The 19,365-nt window shown below is 41.4% G+C and overlaps 1 protein-coding gene and 1 pseudogene across 2 annotated transcripts; both read left to right on the plus strand.

Moving 5' to 3' along the window:
• The first annotated feature begins 589 nt into the window (after positions 1-589).
• Positions 590-3,929, plus strand: LOC114001473 (annotated as a pseudogene).
• Positions 3,930-5,445: 1,516 nt separating this feature from the next.
• Positions 5,446-18,923, plus strand: LOC114001475 (pantetheinase-like). 2 transcript variants are annotated; one of them, XM_039381762.1, is made up of 8 exons: positions 5,446-5,514; positions 9,121-9,362; positions 9,467-9,597; positions 11,803-11,995; positions 13,443-13,734; positions 14,909-15,282; positions 17,523-17,693; positions 17,951-18,923. In XM_039381762.1, exons 2-8 carry the CDS (start codon positions 9,150-9,152, stop codon positions 18,077-18,079), a joined length of 1,503 nt encoding a protein of 500 aa, XP_039237696.1. In that variant the 5' UTR covers positions 5,446-5,514; positions 9,121-9,149; the 3' UTR covers positions 18,080-18,923. The 2 variants fall into 2 exon arrangements, with proteins under 2 accessions (XP_039237696.1, XP_027602476.1); XM_027746675.2 differs by lacking the exon at positions 5,446-5,514 and adding an exon at positions 7,360-7,473.
• Positions 18,924-19,365: the final 442 nt, after the last annotated feature.

The following is a 19,365-nucleotide window of genomic DNA, read 5'->3' on the forward strand; positions in this document are numbered from 1 at the left end:
TGCGGTGACCTAGGCTTGCCTTGAGCTGTGTTACTGCAGCAATGCCACACCTGACTCATTCGAAGATGTGGCAGGTGATATTTCTTCGGCTGCCACACACAGTGGTGACTTCTCTGTAGTGGTGTAAGGCAGAATTGCTCAATGCTGGTGGCTCTCTTGCCTTTGATGCTGTGAGTTTTTCCAGGCAGGGTGATTGCATCTCCTGGTGTCAGCTTTCTGTCACCCTGGGAAACTTCCAGATATTGTGCAAGACTTCCTCTTTTTAAAGCCCTCTGCTTTTGCCTGCCTGTGGCCTCCTCTTGGATGATTTCCGGGCTCCAGACATGGGACTTCCTAAAGCCCTTTGGTGCTATCTGCTCTTGAGGCCTGTGCCCTGGGAACCTGTGTTGCAGCAGTCTGTGAGCACAACAGAGGACACTGAAGTGCCAGTTTCTCCTGAGGAACCCTTGATGCTGATGGACAAAAATATGGCAATTTTGGAAGTGGCCATCAAAGAAGCAGCCAGACAGCTATTGTGATCTCATTAGAGACATTTGTTTGAGTAAACATTGACTGTCTTTTCCTATCTTAATGGTGTTTTTGGTGGTTTGTATGTTGGTACCAGGATGCCCATATCATTGTGACTCTTGAAGATGGCATTTGTGGCTGGGTCTTCACAAGGGAAACAATATACCCTTGTCTTGAGGATATCCCAAATTCACAGGTGGACTGGATTCCATGTGCTGATCCTGGAAGGTATTGTCCCTATTATAAATGGGGGAACAGTGACAAGAAAGATGGCTACCTTTAGGAGCCGTGATTGATAGTTTTAAGTGTCTTGGAGCAACTGCTATGAAATGAAGCCAGGTTAGTCATGTAGTTGCCATAAATAGCTTCAGACAACTTTGTAGTTTTTCTCTGTCATTTTTCTTCACTGTAACTCTCTTTATTTGTACACCAGAAAGGTTGAGATTTATTTAAAAGAAGAAACTTATGGAATCTACATTTCAGTAAGTTATTCTATGCATATTGTAGAAAATGTTTACATTATGAGAATATTAGGAATATTTCTGAATAAAATAACAGCTACAACTGAAAGAATATACTGCACAATTCCAAACTTACATTTTTGAATCATGATTTGGTAGCCTTTTTATTCTGTTATTTTTCTTAATAAATTGCTCCATTTTTTGAAGCTGCAATAGGCAAGTAACAATACATACCATAGAAGAAACAAATCAGAAGCTACCTCAGCACATCAGCCAAAAGGAGAGCTGCAGCAGAATGGCTGAGATTAGCCCATGTGTTGGTGTAATATCGATGCTGTGCCACATGCCGGCAGCAGAAGGGAGACTTGAAGGTGCAAAGATTTGCTTTCACTGCAAGGAAACCCTTGTGTTCCTCAGTTAATGTGAGGTGATGCAAGAGTTTCAGCATGCTATGCTTTGAAGCACAAATCTGCTGCCTTCTGTCAAATAACAGAAAATAACAGTCTCTGATTAGATATGGCTAACCTAGACCTATCACTCTTGTGATCTTTAATCTTAGCGTTAGAATTTTTATGGATCGAATAGTTTTGATCATTTACTTCTTTCTTCCTTCCCTGCTGATTAGGTTTGCTTCCTCACCCATGCTGGAAAGACTGAGCTGTCTGGCAAGGAATAACTCCATCTGTGTGGTTGCAAATATGGGAGACAGGAAACCATGCAATTCCAGTGATCCAAGGTGACCAAGTGATTATCCAATATTATCTTTGACTCAGAAGGGAAACCTGATGGCTTGTTATCCCAAGGTGAGAGGATTTTACAATGTTCAGGAAGTGATTATGATTCTCAGGTGATTAAAGATGAGAAACAGAAACTGCTTCCCAGGCTTAAATGTGTTTCTACATAGAATTGTTATAGAGCAAGTGTCAGAGGGCAGGTGGAAGCCAGTGCCTTACAATATCTTTGTTCCTGCTATTCTGAATTTAATAGCAAGTAGTTAAATGAAATTAATTAGAGCTCAATAAGCCCTCTGTTTTTACTGCATCTCAGTAGGAAGTGACACTTAAGATATTTAAACATTAATGTCCTAAATAAACTCTTGCTAACTAAATACAAATCCCCTACACTGGTATAAATCAGAACCACAGTTATTTGTGCTTGACTTCTCTTGCAGTGGTATGATTCTCCTCTTTGAAACTGAGGTATAGCATGTTCACAAAACATGTTCTCCATTACCTGTATTTAAGTGAATGAGTATTCAATGTTTTTTAACTTAAATGGTTGGATTTCTTTTCTAATATTTTATTTCCTCCATTCTCTTTTCCATGAACAGTACAACCTTTTTATGACAGAGAAACAGTTTAATTACCCTAAGGATCCAGGATTTGTGACTTTCAATACATCCTTTGGCTACTTTGGCATTTTCACTTGCACAGGCATACTCTGTCATGTGGTAGAGTATGCTCTAGACCACTCCAGCTCTGGTCTTGGCAAGCAGATTTCAGGTTGACACCATTCTGTTCCCAACTGCTTGGATTAACACTCTTCCACTGTTGTCAGCAGTCCAGTTTCACTCAGTGTGGGCCATGGGAACAGGCATCAACTTTCTTCAGCAAATATGCACAACTCCACTTTAGGTGTCATAGGTAATGTGATATTGTTCTAATTGGTCTTGTTCACATGGGCAACATTTATATCTGTGTAGTGCAGTTCACCTGAGTAGAAATTCCTATCAGCAGGCATACACACATGTCAACAGGATTAGGACAGGAGTACTTGTAAAGATATAAAGGATTTAAAAATGTGCTATGTCAGAACTCAGAAATGCTTAAGTTGACTATAACACTTTTAGTTATTTGTTAAATAATGAGTCCTGAGAGTTTATGAGTGTTATTCTTCATCGTCTGACCCTGGTGTTTATCATTGTTTTGGTCACATGAAAGCCCAAACTTTGTTTTCTCCACTAGGTGGAAACCTGACTCTGAGAAATGTTCTTGTGAGTCCTGTAAATAGTACCTCTGGGCTGGAGACATTGTATCACGTTTTCTTTGCAGGCTTTGTTTTCATTATTTTTCCTAAGCAGATGCTAGACGTCAAGCACAAATTTTGTGTGCATGTGCTTGCAGAATTGAGAGAAACTTCCTGCTACAATGTAGCTCTAAACTTTGCCGTCAAGTAAAAGCAGATCCAGGCCATTCCGTTACTTATGTTGTTGATAACCCAGTGTCACACAACTCTTATTCCTTATGGATAGGTTTTCCTCTGGGCATTAAAGATTTCTGTATTTATGTAAAGCACTTGAATAAGGATGTGAATTTTGGTAATATCTTTTACATACAGAACTTTTTGATTTGACAGTGTTACCACTTATTTTAGTCAGAATTAGTGATTTCTAATGCAGTTAAACTCAAGGAAGAATGTATAGCTTCAGCCACTCAAATCATATATAATCAGCACACTAATTTTGTCACTTACAATACTTGAAACATCAGAGGTTGGTCTACTTTCTGTTGATTGCAAAAAACATTAGGTTACAATTGTAGTCTGTGAAGGCTTAATTTAGTTTCAAAACATTCTGGTAAACATTAGACTAAAATTTTGCACACATATAATTAGTGAATACTGCTTACCTGTCCCATGCACTTGCTTTCAGATTAGAAGCTTTCTGGTGTTATGTGTTTGCAGGGCGTGGTATTTATGCCCCAGACAGTCCAAAAGCATATTATTACAATGCTGTAATGGATAATGGTCACCTTTTGGTGACAGAACTGACTTCATGCTCACGTCTCTCTCCTGACTATGCTGGTGCTGTTAACTGGAAATTTTATGCCAGCAAGATCAAACAGCTTCCATCAAACAGACACTATTTCAGTGGGGTCATTTACCATGATCTCATCTCCTTCATAGTACTCACTGAGTCTGAAGGAAATCATGCCATTTGTCAGCAGGGCCTCTCTTGCTATCTGAGTTACAAGATGGTAGAGAAGCAGCAAGATGAAATTTATGTTCTGGGTGCCTTTGATGGGCTACATGTCATTGAAGGAGAGTATTATTTGCAGGTAAGAGTTTTCTGCTCTCATTTCAGCAGTGGGAAGGCTGCAATACTCTCTTTACAGTCCATTTCCATTTGTTCCATTTTTTATTTGAGAGCATTTAAGACAAGGCATTTTTTAGGCCCCCTGGAAAAGGTTTGTTTTCTTCATGATACATTTTGTCTTCATTAAGGGTGTTGATTTTCTAAGTTAGAAATGATGGAAGTGAAGACCTTGGGTTGACCATATGCTGCCACACTTCAACAATGTGAGGTCACTCAGCAATTTTGTCAAGGACAGAACAAGATAGATACATATCCGTGCTGGTTGTAATTTCTGGAACACATCTTGCGTAAGTTGCTCTTCAGGTTTTGCAGGTTGTAGGTTTGGGAGGATTTATTGCTGAGGGGAGACCTTTTTGCTCTCTGCAACTACCTGAAAGGAGGTTGTGGCAAGGTGTGGGTTGGTTTCTCCTCCCAAGTGACAAGTGACAAGAGGAAATGACCTCAAGTTGTGCCAGGGCAAGTTTAGATTGGGTATCAGGAAAAATGTATTCCCTGAAAGGGTTGTCAAGCATTGAAACAGGCTGCCCAGGGACATGGTTGAGTCACCATTCCTGAAGGTGTTTAAGGGATATGTTGATGTGGTCCTTAGGGGTATACTTTAGTGGTGGGCTTGGCAGTGCTGGGTTAATGATTGGACTTGATCAGTTTAAAGGTCTTTTCCAACCTAAATGACTCTGTGATTCTAAGGAGATTTCTGTATATGTGTAAAAAAGGGAGAGAAGAGTGTAGAGTTCTACCTGTCTTCATAGGTTGTTCTTGTCACTCTTTCTGCTTAGTAGTTTGTACCATTGTGCTGATGTGATTCTCTACCATGTGGTTATTTAAAAGAAATAAGAAGCTAAATACGATATAACATTTGTATTTACATTGCCAGTGTATTGATTCTTTAAAATTTTTCTGTTAAACTTTTTTTTAGCATGCTATATATCTTTTCTATATATATAAAAATATACAGAGAATATATAGAGTATGGCTTCAGTTTTTTTGGAAACTCAGTAACTGCTCTAGGTCACATCTGTGACTAAATGCATACATATTATGCATTAATGCACACACTTATAAACACGTGCAAATGCAGACACAAGGCTTTGCTGCAGTGTTGGCAAAGAACTGTCTTTTTACAAAGTTTCAAGTGCCATCCTTGGATATTCTTGGGCTAAATAAATGAGCAGATATGTTGGATCATTTTTTTCTCATAACAGCTTTTCTTGCTGTCAATTCCAGCTCTTGATTGTTGAAAGCTTAATGGTATTTTGCCTTCCTGTATCCTCCTCACTGCAGATATGCACACTGCTCAAGTGCAAGAGCACAAACCTGGACACATGTGGGCAGCCAGTGGAGACAGCTCAGGCCAAATTTGAGGTGTTCTCCCTCAGTGGCACATTTGGCACCCACTACATCTTTCCAGAAGAGCGGTACAGTGGGGTGCAGCTGGCACCTGGGGAGTTCGAGGTAATGGGGCACCCTTGTGATATGTCAGACTTGTAACACAAATGGTCAAAAAGCTACTTGTAGTTATCAGTGTCCTCTGTTTCATTAACTGCCTTGAGTTCAAGGCAGTTTTATTTCTGTCTGATTTTCCTGGTTGTATTCATACAGAGGGTCCATCTTGCCAATTCCCTTCTTCCCTGTCCCCCCCAAATCCCCTAGAACAAGATCTCCCTCAAGACAAAGTGTAGTTTTTTTTCAAACTTCACAGTAGCTCCATTTGAGATTGGAGGTCTCTCACCTAGATCGACATTATTAAATATTTTTTTTGTGTTTGCCATGCAATAGTACTGCTGTGATGATGTTCCTGCTTATTTTACTTTTCCATAACTAAGTGCTATCTGATGGATGTCTGATAAGTTGGACTACTACATCTAAGCCAGTTTTGAGTGTAACACTCTTTGGGAGGTGGTATGATAAGGACCCTCCACACACACAGCAAGTTTCACCATGATTTCACTACAGATCCTTAAATATTTAATCGCCTTTTTCTGTATTGCTAATTAATCATAATGTTAATTAATGTTAAATAATACTAATACTCATAATTATAATGGCATTCTATTTCTAAAGTTCCCTTATCTAACAGTATAGTCGTTGCACATTGATTTATTGACTTGATTTTGCAGCAAAAATAAATTACTCTGCTGGACGGTTGTGTTTGTGTTTTTATGTAGTCGCTTTGGTTGTCATGGGCTTGGGATAGGCACTGGGGACAATAGAAAATAAATTCCTCTGACTTTAATGGTGTAGGATTTAGGCACATAAGAGTGGGTTGTGGCCCAACAAAAACCAATTTTTAATTATTTGAAATATTTGATGGGGTAACAGAAGCCATTTCTACAATACTGTTCTGCCCCATCTCTGGACATGCACTGTTCTAAACCAGAACATCTAAAGGTTCTCATTTAATTTGAAAAAGAAAACAAGCCTCCAATCACCATTGATTCAAAAAACAATTATTCAAGTCAGCACACGATGTAATGTGTTATCACACCGTGCCCTAACTCACAGCTAGAGGAGTCTACTTTGGATCTTTCTTGGCCACATATTTAGGATGTGGAAAATTTCCTTTCCACAAAACTTGTTGATAACCTTTTCCAAGCAGGCAAGTGGGTGTGTTTCAAAAATTCTCAAAATGAGCAATTTTTCAAGAGTATATCTGTGTACCTATTAAATGGTTGCTCATGCTGGTGTGAGAGAGAGTCAAGACTATGCCAGCAGGTGTTGTTAAGGGGCAGTGAAGAGCTTGAACAGATGGAATGCACTGGCATGTGTGAGGGTGCAGGCCCTGAAGACTGTACTTTTTAGGCAAGTGGACTGGATTACTTTGTGTGGTGCTGCTAAGGTTTCTATGTGTGGCTAATTCTGTTGTTTGTTCTGCAGGTTTGTTTGGAATTAAAAACATTGTTTACATTTATTCTGACCAACATAATAAAAAAACCAGACTTCCAGGGTGCAAGATACATTGTTTTTTTAACAAAATGAATGTTTTAAAAACAAGATTTTTGTCTGTTAAAGTATCAAATTAGAATCCTCTACAATTCATATAGTAGAAATAATGTACTCTACTTGTTTGTGGAAGGCAAGTACTGTATCTTTAAGTTTATATCTGTGCCCTAGGATATGGTGTCCTGTTACAGCTAAGTAAAATGACTATGTGCTGTTGCAAAAAATAAACTGCTTCTGATTTCCTCATCCCTGCCCACATGTACTCACTGCTGTGTAGTGATTGCATGGTTGCAGGTCTGACGTTTCACACAGGCTTCTCCACAGCAAGATTAACCCTTCAAATGCACAGTAGTCTTCCACACACTCTGTCTTAGCACAAGAAAAGAAGCAGGAGCAGTCTGAAGACAAGACTCCCTCTATAGCTAAGCCGATTTAGCACCAAATTGCCTCCTGTTTCACAGAAGTTCTCAGGTAACCGTCATCATCAGGCAGTAGCAGAGATGGGGGCGGGTACGGTACAGGAAGAGTGGATTGAGAGGATAGAGGTGTGGAAAGCAGACAGACTTCTAGATAAGTTTCCCCTTACGTTGTCCACAGCAACATATAGCCTGGACTACTGCAGTTTTGTTAAGTTTATTCAGTGTGTTTGTTTGTTAACTTGTGTTAGTTCCTTGTTCCTGGGTGAGCTCCCAGCCCTGCAGGCAGTAGGCAGATGGAGGCAAACAGGGATGCCTCCGCCCCACTGTACTACGGAAACCCCCTTGTTCTGGCAGTGTGACTTGAACTTTGCAGGGCAGTAAATTTTTCTGTTTAACCCTGCCAGGTCAGTCACTTTTCTGGCTGACGTCCTCTCTACTGCTAAAGAAGGGAGCATTTACTACTTCCTCCTTTAGGCTGGTGTCTAATTGTGGTTAATATGATTCAACACATATTTGATTTGGGAAGAAAAATGGGGCGGAGAGGAGGGGAAGGCTTCCAAGCTACATTAGTTCAAGTATCACCGAAATCTCTATTGCAACCTTTAAAAGGCTCACATTTAGTAATGTGTAGAGAAGTACTTAGAGGTGAATGTTACCAAATAGAAATCAGTGTTCCCAATGGTTGAAATGCTCAGTCAGCACTACTCTTGCAGAGAACTTTGTGGTATCTACATTCATCCACAAGTCTGTAATTTCTGAGCCAGCTCTACAGTGGCAGTCTGTTGTAGCTGAAAGCAGACAGCCTATTCTGCTTTCCACTGTTCAGACAGCCTTTCTCAAGTGAAAATACTGCAACTCCTAGAAAGACAAAAAATTGAAAATGTCATAGCAACAAATGCATTTGAACTGAGTTGAAGATTAAAAGTGAAGGCCTCTCAATACACAGCATGTTCCTGGGGACAAGAAAGGTATGCAGAGGAGCAGGCATGCTTACTGCTCTTCTGCTTCAGGTTAGTGAGAGCCAGGCAATGAGTTACTTACCTGCCTGATTTCAGAGGAAAACATTCCCTCCAGATTTGTGTTTTCTGATGGAATGCTGTTGGAAAGTGATGTACAGCTAAAGTGACTGGGAGAGAAACTTGGATGAACTCAAGGAACAGTTCTGTTGCTGACATTTGAAGTATATGACATCAAGTACAGTGAGATGCTAATGCAATTACTCTGGTCTAAAGAAACTCACTGCACATACTAGCACAACATAGGAATTGAGGAATATGAAGATACTAGCATAAAGCAGTTTTTAAGACCCTCAGTTTTGCCACTCAGACTTCACAGAACACTAGCTCCATGGGTGACACATCCACCTTTCACCTGGGTGAAGAGTGAACCAACAGAGATAGCAAAAGTCTATTGAATCAGTGACAGAGAAAAGTATACAAAAAAAATTGGACTGTTAGTTCTAGACATGTTTGTAATGACTTACTTTTTTATTGGCACAATTAGTCTTGGCATTGTCGAGTATTTTAGTTTTGTTCAGTTGCAACATCCTTAGTGTGTGCTGTTATACCTTCCCGTATGTCACGCTTGGTTCCAAGGTAATGTTTTAACAGACCAGCAGTTCCTCCCTCTTTCAAAGTTGAACTTTGTCCCTCTTTTCTTTTCTATGCATCTTCCTTTTGCACTGTTTTCCATGGCTCAGAGTACTCCAGAAGCTGCAAGGCACCAACCATGCTCCTTTCCCAGCCTCTCCTGCATGCTGGGGTATTCGCACTCGCAGTCCTTCAGGCCCTTGCCTCCGACACCTTCATTGCAGCCGTCTACGAGCACGCAGTCATCCTGCCAGATCCCACTGACAAGCCTGTTTCTCCCGATGATGCTTTGGCCCTGATGAACAAAAACATGGATGTCTTGGAAGGGGCCATAAAGGAAGCCGCCCAGCAGGTACCAGATGTATCATGAGGGTTGTTAATTCGTGTTTTCTGCTCTGTCTGACCCCCCTGGTTATATGTTGATGGGCGAGCTTTTAACAGAGCTTGTTGTGACAGGGTGCCCACATCATTGTGACTCCTGAAGATGGCATCTATGGCTGGCAATTCACAAGAGAATCCATCTACCCGTACCTGGAGGATATCCCTGCTCCAGTGGTGAACTGGATTCCCTGCACTGACCCCTCAAGGTGATTCCTTCTGCAGTGATTTATGTGGTTTCAAACTAATATCTCATGGAGTCATGAGCAGCTCCCACTAAATGCATAGGAACTGCTAATGCTTTTGACATAAGTTTCAATTAAATTTGAGTTTGAAGGTAAGTACATGATAAAATATATAGCGTGTCCATGACTAATTGGTGAGGGAAACATTAAAAACTTTTTTTTTTATTTAATTAGACTCTTCAAGGAGAAATTCAAACAACATACAGAATTTGAGTTATGAAAAGTAGAGGAAATGTCTTTTTTTTTGGAAAAGCTTTGATGCCAGAATATGCTGCTTCTCATTCTACTTTCAATTTTTTCACATTATTTTGAATAGAACTGACTGTAAGTTATTAACACCGGGTTTTCTTCGTTTTTTGTTTGTCTTTTACAAATGCCATGTTCAAAAAATGCACACACACCATTTTTCTGAACAGCTAAGAACTAGTTTCTGAGAAGCTAATAATAGAGGTGATGAGATCAGTAGTCAAAGTTCAAACCTCAGAGTGATACAAACCCAGAAACTTCTAATCGTAGTTTTCCACAATTAAGGTAAGATAAAGTCTGAATTGCTAGAGTGTCTGTGATGTAGAACATGATCTGTCATTCAAGCAGCATATTCCAGCAGTGACAAACTAACCTGTAGTTGAGTGCTGGACTTCAGAGTCTTACAGCTTACACTTTAAGTGCTCAGCTGTGGAACTGCAACCATGGTCTGCCTTCTTCACCACAGTTTTCTGCACCTTCTTGATGAGGAGGAGCTTGTTATATCTGTGAGGATATAATTCTTCAATGGTTCTGAGAAGTGTCATAATGGGGAACCATGCAGGATGTGCAACTTTTTACTGAGATATAAGTAACTAAAATATACAGCCTTTCAGTGAATCACAGAATCACAGAATATGCCAAGTTGGAAGGGACCCACAAAGATCATAAATTTCAACTCCTGGCCCTGAACAGAACCATCCCCAAGAGACACACTGTGTGCCCAAGAGTATTGTCCAAATGCTTCTTGAACTCTGTCAGGCTTAGTGCTGTGATCACTTCCCTGGAGAGCCTATTCCACCACCCAACCACCCTCTGGGTGAAGAACCTTTTTCTAATATCCAACCTAAACCTCCTCTGACACAACTGCAGACCATTCCCTTGGGTTCTGTCACTGGTCACCAGAGAGGAGATCAGTGTCTGCCCCTCCTCTTCCCCTCACGAGGACATTGTTTCCCCTCAGTCTCCTCCAGACTGAACAAGTCAAGTGAGCTCAGCCACTCCTCATACAGCTTCCCCTCAAGGCCTTTTACCATCTTTGTTGTCCTCCTTTAGATGCTTTCCAAAAGCTTAATGTCTTTGTGGAGTGTGGGGTGGCAATGTGTCTAAGCAAGTCTTTATTCCAGTTCTTCACACAGTTTTTGCAGATGTGATCTCACTGTTCTAAATCAGGGGTTTCATTAGCAGCTTTTGGTAATATAACACCTACCATCACTGTCTGGCATACCTCATTCCTTGCTGCTATATGTGTATCTTGCATGATGGTCCTTCTTGTGTGGCCCATGCACACCTTGCAAAGCCATATGCATTGCCACATTGCAGAGGGGGATGGCTGCTCTCTTTATGGCCTAGTATGAGTGCTTCAGATGTGGTGCCAGTGTCTGGCACATGGCCTGTCATATCTTTAAATTAATAGCCCACTGCTCTTCATGCCATGGCTAGAGGTCTAAGTGCTCCTGCCCATGGGAGGAGGTGAATTGCCTTGACCCTTTCCTTTGCACTATTCCACAGCTCAACTCTCTTAGTGTGCTAAGGGCCCAGAGCTATGGTCCTTAGGTGTCACTATGCCAGATGCTAAAATATTTTCCAGTGTGACATCAAGTTAGTGTCTTCCTCTGGAAGAGAGTCCTCTTCTAGCCTTTCCCAACCCGAGGATTATCTGCTTACTGCAGAGCACATTCCAGGTGCTGAAGGTGACTGGCAGACATGTCCCTGCGTATGCCAATGGGAAGGGTCCAGGACCCACCCCAAGGTGCAGGAGGCAATCTGAGGCAGCACTGCAGCAACTCTGTGTATCTGCCTGCCCTGCCATGGCTACAGGGTCAAAGGTGCAGCTGGTGTGCCCTCAAGCACTCCAGTGATAGACATAACCGATAGCACAGGTTTTGTTAATGTTTTTTTTTTTCCTTCCCTAAAATGCATTAGATTTGGTCCAGCACCAGTGCAGGAACGACTCAGCTGCATGGCCAGGAATAACTCCATCTATGTGGTTGCAAACATTGGGGACAAGAAACCATGTAACTCCAGTGATCCCGGCTGCCCCAGTGACGGTCGCTACCAGTACAATACAGATGTCGTCTTTGATCCAGAGGGGAAACTGGTGGCTCGTTACCATAAGGTAAAGTGGCCTTGGAAAGGCAGGAACTAATTTTCCTCTACTTCCAAAATGTCTCATTTGGAAAGAGAATTAGATGCCAGTCATTGTCCCATGTCAGAGTTCTGCTTCTGTTTATAATTTGAAAGAATCTCTCTCTTGCTATGAAGTATTGATGCCAAATTTGCATTTCCTGTCATGTTTCTCAAAACAGACTGGTATGAAAAATGATTGCTCTGGTGCAATTTAGTGGCATATGATTTTGGTTGACTTCCTCAGATCATTAAATCCCTACTACTGGAAATCCTGCTGCTTAAGCAGCTTCAGTTTTCAATGCCAGGTTTTCACCAGACTACCCCTTCATGTTCCAGGATTTGAAAATATTCATCTGTATCTCATTATAGATGAGTACTCTGCTTTGAGAAAGACAGGCCCCTTCCTGTAAATTTTTTTCTGATGCTGTTTCAGCACTGGTTTTGTACAATGGGAATTATTTGGACAAAACCATGGACCTAAGAGGGATGTTAAAAGAGATGAGGGCTTTAAAACATTTGCACCCAATGAAAGTTCTTTCAGTATTATGTTCTTTCCTGCAAGTTCCATCAAAGTTGTTTATGAATTGTGTGCCAGGTATCATGCCAATGTGGCTAGAGTGAAGTCAGTTGTTTATTTAATGCACTTTGGGCCCAGTGTTTCACCTTGTTGTTCAGAGATGATGCCAAGATATTTATTTGTGAGCAAACTGGGTGATAATGCGAGTCTGGCCCCCCCCCTCATTCCAACCTAGCATGACCCAGGTGCTGAATTATAAGTTCAGTAAATTTGGACCTCTTTTCTGGTTTGGTGTCCATGTTTATTGTCCAGGCCACTTGGACAGTAATAAAGAGTTGTTAAAAAACATGTATGTGAAGGAAAAAGGAAAATGTTGGAAACCAAGAATGTTTGCAAACTTGGATTTTTCTGTTGGCTCATATCATCTGCCTTTCCCCCATCAGCCCATCCTTTGTTTTCTTCTCTGTTCTACAGTCTTCCAGTACTGTCTCATGCTTCATGCTGGTGTTGTGTACTTACAGTACTTCTGGGCATCTCCACACCAAGGTCACCAATTCTGTCTCTTGGGACCAGAACCTCCCTGCTCCTCTTAAATTATTATTATTATTATTCTGTGGGCATTTTGGTCACCAGAAGTATAAACCAGGTAGGGAGAGTGGAGAGATTATTTTTATGATGACATCAGCAGACCTGAAGACAGCCAACTGCTTTCCTAGCTAGATGCCAGGGCAATATGTGTGTCCCCATATCCAGCTTTTGGGTACTACGATCATACAATTTTAGCCTGACTTCCTACATGTGAGGGGTTCCAACACAGGTCAAAAATTTTCACAAGTCATTCTGAGCAGTTTTAGGGAATGACTCCAGGATCTCGCAGTAAGTGCCTCTAACTGATTTCTCTTTTTTCCTTCCCCTACAGTATAATCTTTTTACAACAGAAACTCAGTTTAATTACCCAAAAGAGCCAGAAGCTGTCACCTTTGAGACTCCCTTTGGGAAGTTCGGCATTTTCACTTGCTTTGACATCCTTTTCCATGAGCCTGCAGTGGTCCTGGTGAGCAAGATGCAGGTGGACACTGTGCTGTTCCCGACGGCTTGGATGAATGTCCTGCCATTTCTGACTGCAGTTGAGTTTCACTCTGCCTGGGCTATGGGTATGCGTGTCAACCTGTTAGCTGCCAATACTCACAAAACCAGCTTGGCAATGACAGGTAATTTCACTCTGTCAGAAAAATCTTTATAACCTTGAATCTATATGTCTTGTTCTACAAGGTGATTTTGCAGAGGAATATAATGTGTTTATCTGGAAGTCTAGTCACCAAATTTTAAACCTGACAGATTCCATCTGTTGCCATACAAGGCACAGCAAAACTTGTAGTGTTTTCTTTGCCCTAGCTTCTTAGGATTTTCCTTTGTTCTCTAATGTCTCTAAACAATTAGTAAGTTACTTACTACTTACTGTTCCTTATACCTGAATAGAAATTTTGCCACTTAGGCTCTTTTCCTCTCCACTTCTAAGTCTGTGATCGAATGCCAAACTGTAAATATACTGGTAAACCATGTACATGGCTACATTTATTCTGGCCAAATTAAAGACTTATTTGTAGCCGTATTTAACATGGTTATGGAAGAGCTTTAAAAACAAACTTTCAAATCTGTTGCAGTAACACTGCTAAGAAGTCCACATTTTCACTTTACAATGTAGGACTGATTTTTTAGAGCTTAGTTTATGGGAAAGTGTATTTCAGTTAGACCAGTATCTTCACTGAGCTGTGAAACCACAGTATTGTCTTTGGGCTTCTCATTTGACATGCCCGAGAGGCTTCTGCTTGTTGTCCGTTTTATGCGGCTCTTTGGCAGTGGTGGGTATGACAGGTCTACTTTGATTTCCCTTGGTTGCTTGGTACTGGTCAGATGTGAATTCCCCACACTGGGAGGAGTTCTCAACCAGTTTAAAGGGGGCTGGACAACTGCTCCCTCCTTAAGTTTTCACCAGGACCGGCCTGTGATACTTGACTATGTTGTGCTTTGGATTGTCTCAATCATGGGTGGTCCTTTCACTTCAATTAGCTGAGAATAAAGGAATTGCCAAGTAACTTAATTGCGTACAGGAGAAAAGAGAACGGAGGAGGCTATAAATAGAATCAGAACAGAACAGAAATAACATCCTCTTCCTTTGGCTACACTGAGCAGACCTCACCCAGGGGAATAAATGCTATTCTTTGCCAAAGCACGAGCTCTATGTACTGAGTTGTCAATGGTCACCTTTAGTGAGACTAAAATTTCTGTAATCTTTATGGAATAGTTGATGAGCTAGCAGTAGGGACACTTAAAAGGACAATATGATTTTTTTAATTCTTGAACTGACTGTTGTGCTCTCCTCAGGGAGTGGTATTTATGCACCAGACGGAGCCAGGACATACTCCTACAATATGAAAACTGAAGATGGTCACCTCCTCATTGCCGAACTAGATGCACACCCTTGTCTTTCTCCTGCCTCCCCACCTGCTGTCAGCTGGAGCTCATATGCTTTGAGTGTCAAAAGATTGTCACAAGATGACCGTGATTTCAAAGGAATCATCTTTCATGACCAGTTCACTTTCACTGAGCTCACTAAGCCTGGGGGAAATCTCACTGTCTGCCAAAAAGACCTCTGCTGTCACTTGAGCTACAAGATGGCAGGGAAACGAGATGATGAAGTTTACGTGCTGGGTGCTTTTGATGGGCTTCATGTTGTTGAAGGACAGTACTATCTGCAGGTAATTCTTTGGAGGGGCTTACTTGCTTTAGGAAGCTTTTTTACAGGGAGAAACTTTCAGCTCCATGGTGGAAAAACACAATGATTCTCTTGTATGCTGGAGTCCTGGTGTTGTTTTTGTTAGCAATGGAAAGGAGTTGCTAAAACATCCAAGCCTACTTACCTTTAAAACCAACAAAGGCAGTGGAGAGGTGTCTAAGCTTCTTTTAAATTCCCAAAGTACACTCACTATTTTTTTGGGTGTGCAATATTGCCTAAATTTAGATCTTCTGTGACCATCTGCAGTAATTATTCTGAATCTCCTCTGCATCACAGAATCACAGAATAGTTAGGATTGAATGGAGTTCTCTGGAGATCATATAGTCCAACACCCTGCCAAGGCAGGGTCACCTAGAGCAGGTTACACGGGAATGCATCTGGGTGGGTTTTGAATGTCTCCAGAGAGGGAGAATCCACGAATATCCTGGGCAGCCTGTTCCAGTGCTCTGCCACCCTGAATGTAAAGAATTTCTCCCTCATGTTGAGGTGAACTTTCTTGTGTTTTAGTTTATGGCCATTGCTCCTCATCCTGTCACTGAGCACCACTGAAGAAAGTCTGGGACCATCCTCTTGGCACTTTGAGATATTTATATGCATTGATAAAATCCCCTCTCAGTCTTTTCTAGACTAAACAGACTCAGCTCCTGCAGTTTCTCCTCATAAAAGAGATGTTCCAGACCCCTAATCATCCTTTTGACCCTCCCCTGGACCCTCTCCAGTATCCCCTTGTCTTTCTTGTACTGAGGAGCCCAGAACTGGGCACAGTACTCCACATGGGGCCTCACTGTATCTTCCTCAGAGAGTTACTGTTAAAAATCAGTTGATCATAGCTATCTTTATAAGACAGTTTAAAGTCACAGAGATGTTAATTTTTTTCATTACCCACATCATAGCAATGAAGTTTACTGAAATGGCATATGACTTTTACTGGAAATATCCTGTCTTCCTCTCTTTTAATCAAATGTTTGGGAAGACAGTGAGTTACATCCTGGCTGAATTTGCTTAAAGCCATATCTGAAAATATTCTTTGCCTTCATAATTAAGTTGTTGTGCCACCAGACTATACTTTTTTTTTAGTTACTTCTGTCTGTCAGCACAGCCTCTGCATACCAGCTGGTACAGACTCCAGGATATGAGGGAAGGTCTTAAACAGAAAACAGCTCATCTAATGCATTTATGAAGGTAGCTTGAACAAATTCAGTTCTTGGTGAGCTTGGTTGTAAAATTTATTTCAGTGGTTGTGGAAGCTGCCAGGTAGTCTCTACGAGTACTGAAAGTTCTAGAGAAGACAGGAATTTCTACTCTTCCTTTTTCCCTCAGTATTTTTTCATTTCTTCAGAACATATTCTTTATTTCTCTGCTTATTTGCATTTCAACACAAAACTATATTCATTGAAGAATAATACTTCTGATTTTTGCAAATATGCTTCTGTTCCCCCATATCTGACAAAATAGAAAAACTCCATGATTATGAGCAAAACCAGCCAACATCTTCGAATCACTCCTGAATAATAGGAGTGCTAGCACCCTATTTCATATTTCCTCTTGAAGACCATAAATATTTATCAGCTGGATAATTAAGGACAATAGGGAAACACTGATTCCTACTTTCCTCTATGTGCTACAATTGCTAACACTAAATTCTAACAGAAGATGCTAACTTCATCACCTTGGCCTGTATTCACCAGGATTTGGATAGGGAATATCAAATTGAGGTTTCCCATGGACTACCAGGCCATCTAATGAGGTGTCATTACCAACATGTACAAATACTAGTAGGCAGACCTGGGTGTATACTTGCACAGTGTACCCATGACAAGGACTTTGTTTCATTTGCCTAAAATTTCCATTCACAAACTTATCTTACACATGGGAAAGGAACCTTCAAATAAGAGAACTGGCAATAGGAAGAATTAGTGGAAGTGACAAGACTGGGCTTCAGAGGTGAAATAAGGTACTCTGGCAGCACTTACATCAGAAGCAGTCTATTTGTAACTACTAAGGCAATGCAGGTCTGGAATACTGCCAGTCAGATCAAGGGGTGAAAAATAAGGTACAACTAGAAAGGAGTTGCCCGAAGATTATGAAAAAGATCCTGTGACTCTCATCTGCTCTGACACATACCAGCTTTGATGACACAAGGCTTTCCTATCAGAGTGTTTCTATCTTGCTAAATACGTTGTTGTCTTCTCCTCCCTGCAGATATGCACACTGCTCAAGTGCAAGAGCACAGACCTGGACACATGTGGGCAGCCAGTGGAGACGGCTGAGACCGAGTTTGAGATGTTCTCCCTCAGCGGCACATTTGGCACCAACTACGTCTTTCCAGAGGTGTTGTACAGTGGAGTGCAACTGGCCCCTGGGGAGTTTGAGGTAATGGAATACCCTGGAGCTGTGTCATGCCAGGTCCTCTGCAGGATAGTCATGGAATTAACTGTGTCAAAGCAGCCAAAGTGAACTTGCTCATAGGGAATAATTGATCTATGAAATACCTTTTAATGAAATCACTAGTTTCGGTAAGAGATAGGGTCTGATGTTCCTTCTTCCTGTTTGTCACATTTTTCTGAGCTCTTAGTATGTTCATATAGGTACTTCTCTAATCACATTCTTCTCTTACCTTTTTCAATCAGGTACTGAATGATGGGCGCTTGATAAATAAGACAAAACCGACAAAACCAGTCGTTACTGTGACACTTTTTGGACGGTGGTATGAAAATGATCATCTGAAACAAGACCCACAGCCAGCAGCCTTTCTGTGATTGAAGCTGAACACTGTTTCCGAATGAGATACAGCATCCTCTACTACAACAAAGCCTGCCACCAATTCTTGGTCAGAACACGACATGAATCATCATTTCTTGGAAATCTCCGTTGAACCAAAACTTGGAATCAAAACCTCAAGTTATTCTGCTTATCAGTTCTGAAAAACAGCTTGGCAACACCTCCTGTCTGCACTGGATGCTATTCAGTGATGGAACTGTTTGCAACCAGTAAACAAGTCACTGAGTTACCTGGTATCACATAGCAGCTCCTCCCTCACGTGTTCTCTATGTCTTTCTAGTCGTATAACACCAACATATTTGAAATAAGCCTTGTCCTTTACTCCTTCCTGTTAATGCTGCCCTGTAGATGAATTTACTCTAGGGATTAGAGGATTTAGAATTCTACTTCAGACCAACTACTCCTGGTGAGAAGGCACTGTTCACATCTTTGGTTCCTCTTCTCCCCCAGTGACCTGTGTTTTGTTGCTGCTGCTGGACCCTAGTGACCTTCTTTCAGCACGTGAGTTTCAGCACATGTGCATGATTTGTGGCTGTGTCCTTAAGAGTGGTCAGAGACCTCTATTAATCTTCTTTCTCCTTCCTTTTCTCCACACTGGCACCATTACTTGCCTCACCATGATGCTCTCAAGGTCCTCAATCCCGTGTATTTCTGTTATGGAGCTGGTGAGACACTGGGAATGCAAATACTTTCCAAACACCAGCACTGATTACCACTGCTGTGTGCCATATGACCTTTTTTGTTTTCAAATGTAAATAAATACTCACATGTGACATAACATAGTCTCATGTCTAATAAACATAATGACATGTTTATCAAAAACCCCAGACAATATTCTCTGACTCATGAAAACTCAGCATCATTGCTGCTAGAGCCATGCTGTCTTAAAACCTAGTTCACTGTTGGAGCCAGTTACTGTCTGACCACAGACTGATCACGGTCCAGCAAGGGATTTTCCAGTGTGGTCCTCTTCCTGTGGGTAGAAATTCAGGGCAGATACTGTACTTGTGCCTTGGGAACCTAGTGGGTGATACACAACTTTCTCCCAGGGAAAGGATCTGGATTTACTGGAAGCACCCAGGAAAGTCTCAGCAGGAGTTGTGTGGCCACTCTCAGAACTGAGAGGCAGCTTCTTCAGATTTGCTCACTGCTCTTGCCAGTCCTCTGGATAAGGGAATGCGTGCGCTTGTAGTATATAGCTTAACCCTGAATCTGGTGAGTACCTTGAATCCAGGATTTGATTCCAGGCCATTGTTTTTTGGTT

The sequence above is a fragment of the Pipra filicauda genome, unplaced genomic scaffold, assembly GCF_003945595.2.
Source record: "Pipra filicauda isolate LSUMZ 115617 unplaced genomic scaffold, ASM394559v2 scaffold23_size5868930_pilon, whole genome shotgun sequence".
Classification (NCBI taxonomy): domain Eukaryota; kingdom Metazoa; phylum Chordata; class Aves; order Passeriformes; family Pipridae; genus Pipra; species Pipra filicauda.

Excerpts from the sequence above, each read along its gene's own strand:
- LOC114001475 (XM_039381762.1), top strand. The coding sequence starts at position 9,150 with ATGCTCCTTTCCCAGCCTCTCCTGCATGCTGGGGTATTCGCACTCGCA. Across the intron at positions 9,598-11,802 it reads CCCTGCACTGACCCCTCAAG|ATTTGGTCCAGCACCAGTGC; the intron begins GTGATTCCTTCT and ends AAAATGCATTAG. Across the intron at positions 11,996-13,442 it reads TGGTGGCTCGTTACCATAAG|TATAATCTTTTTACAACAGA; the intron begins GTAAAGTGGCCT and ends CTTCCCCTACAG.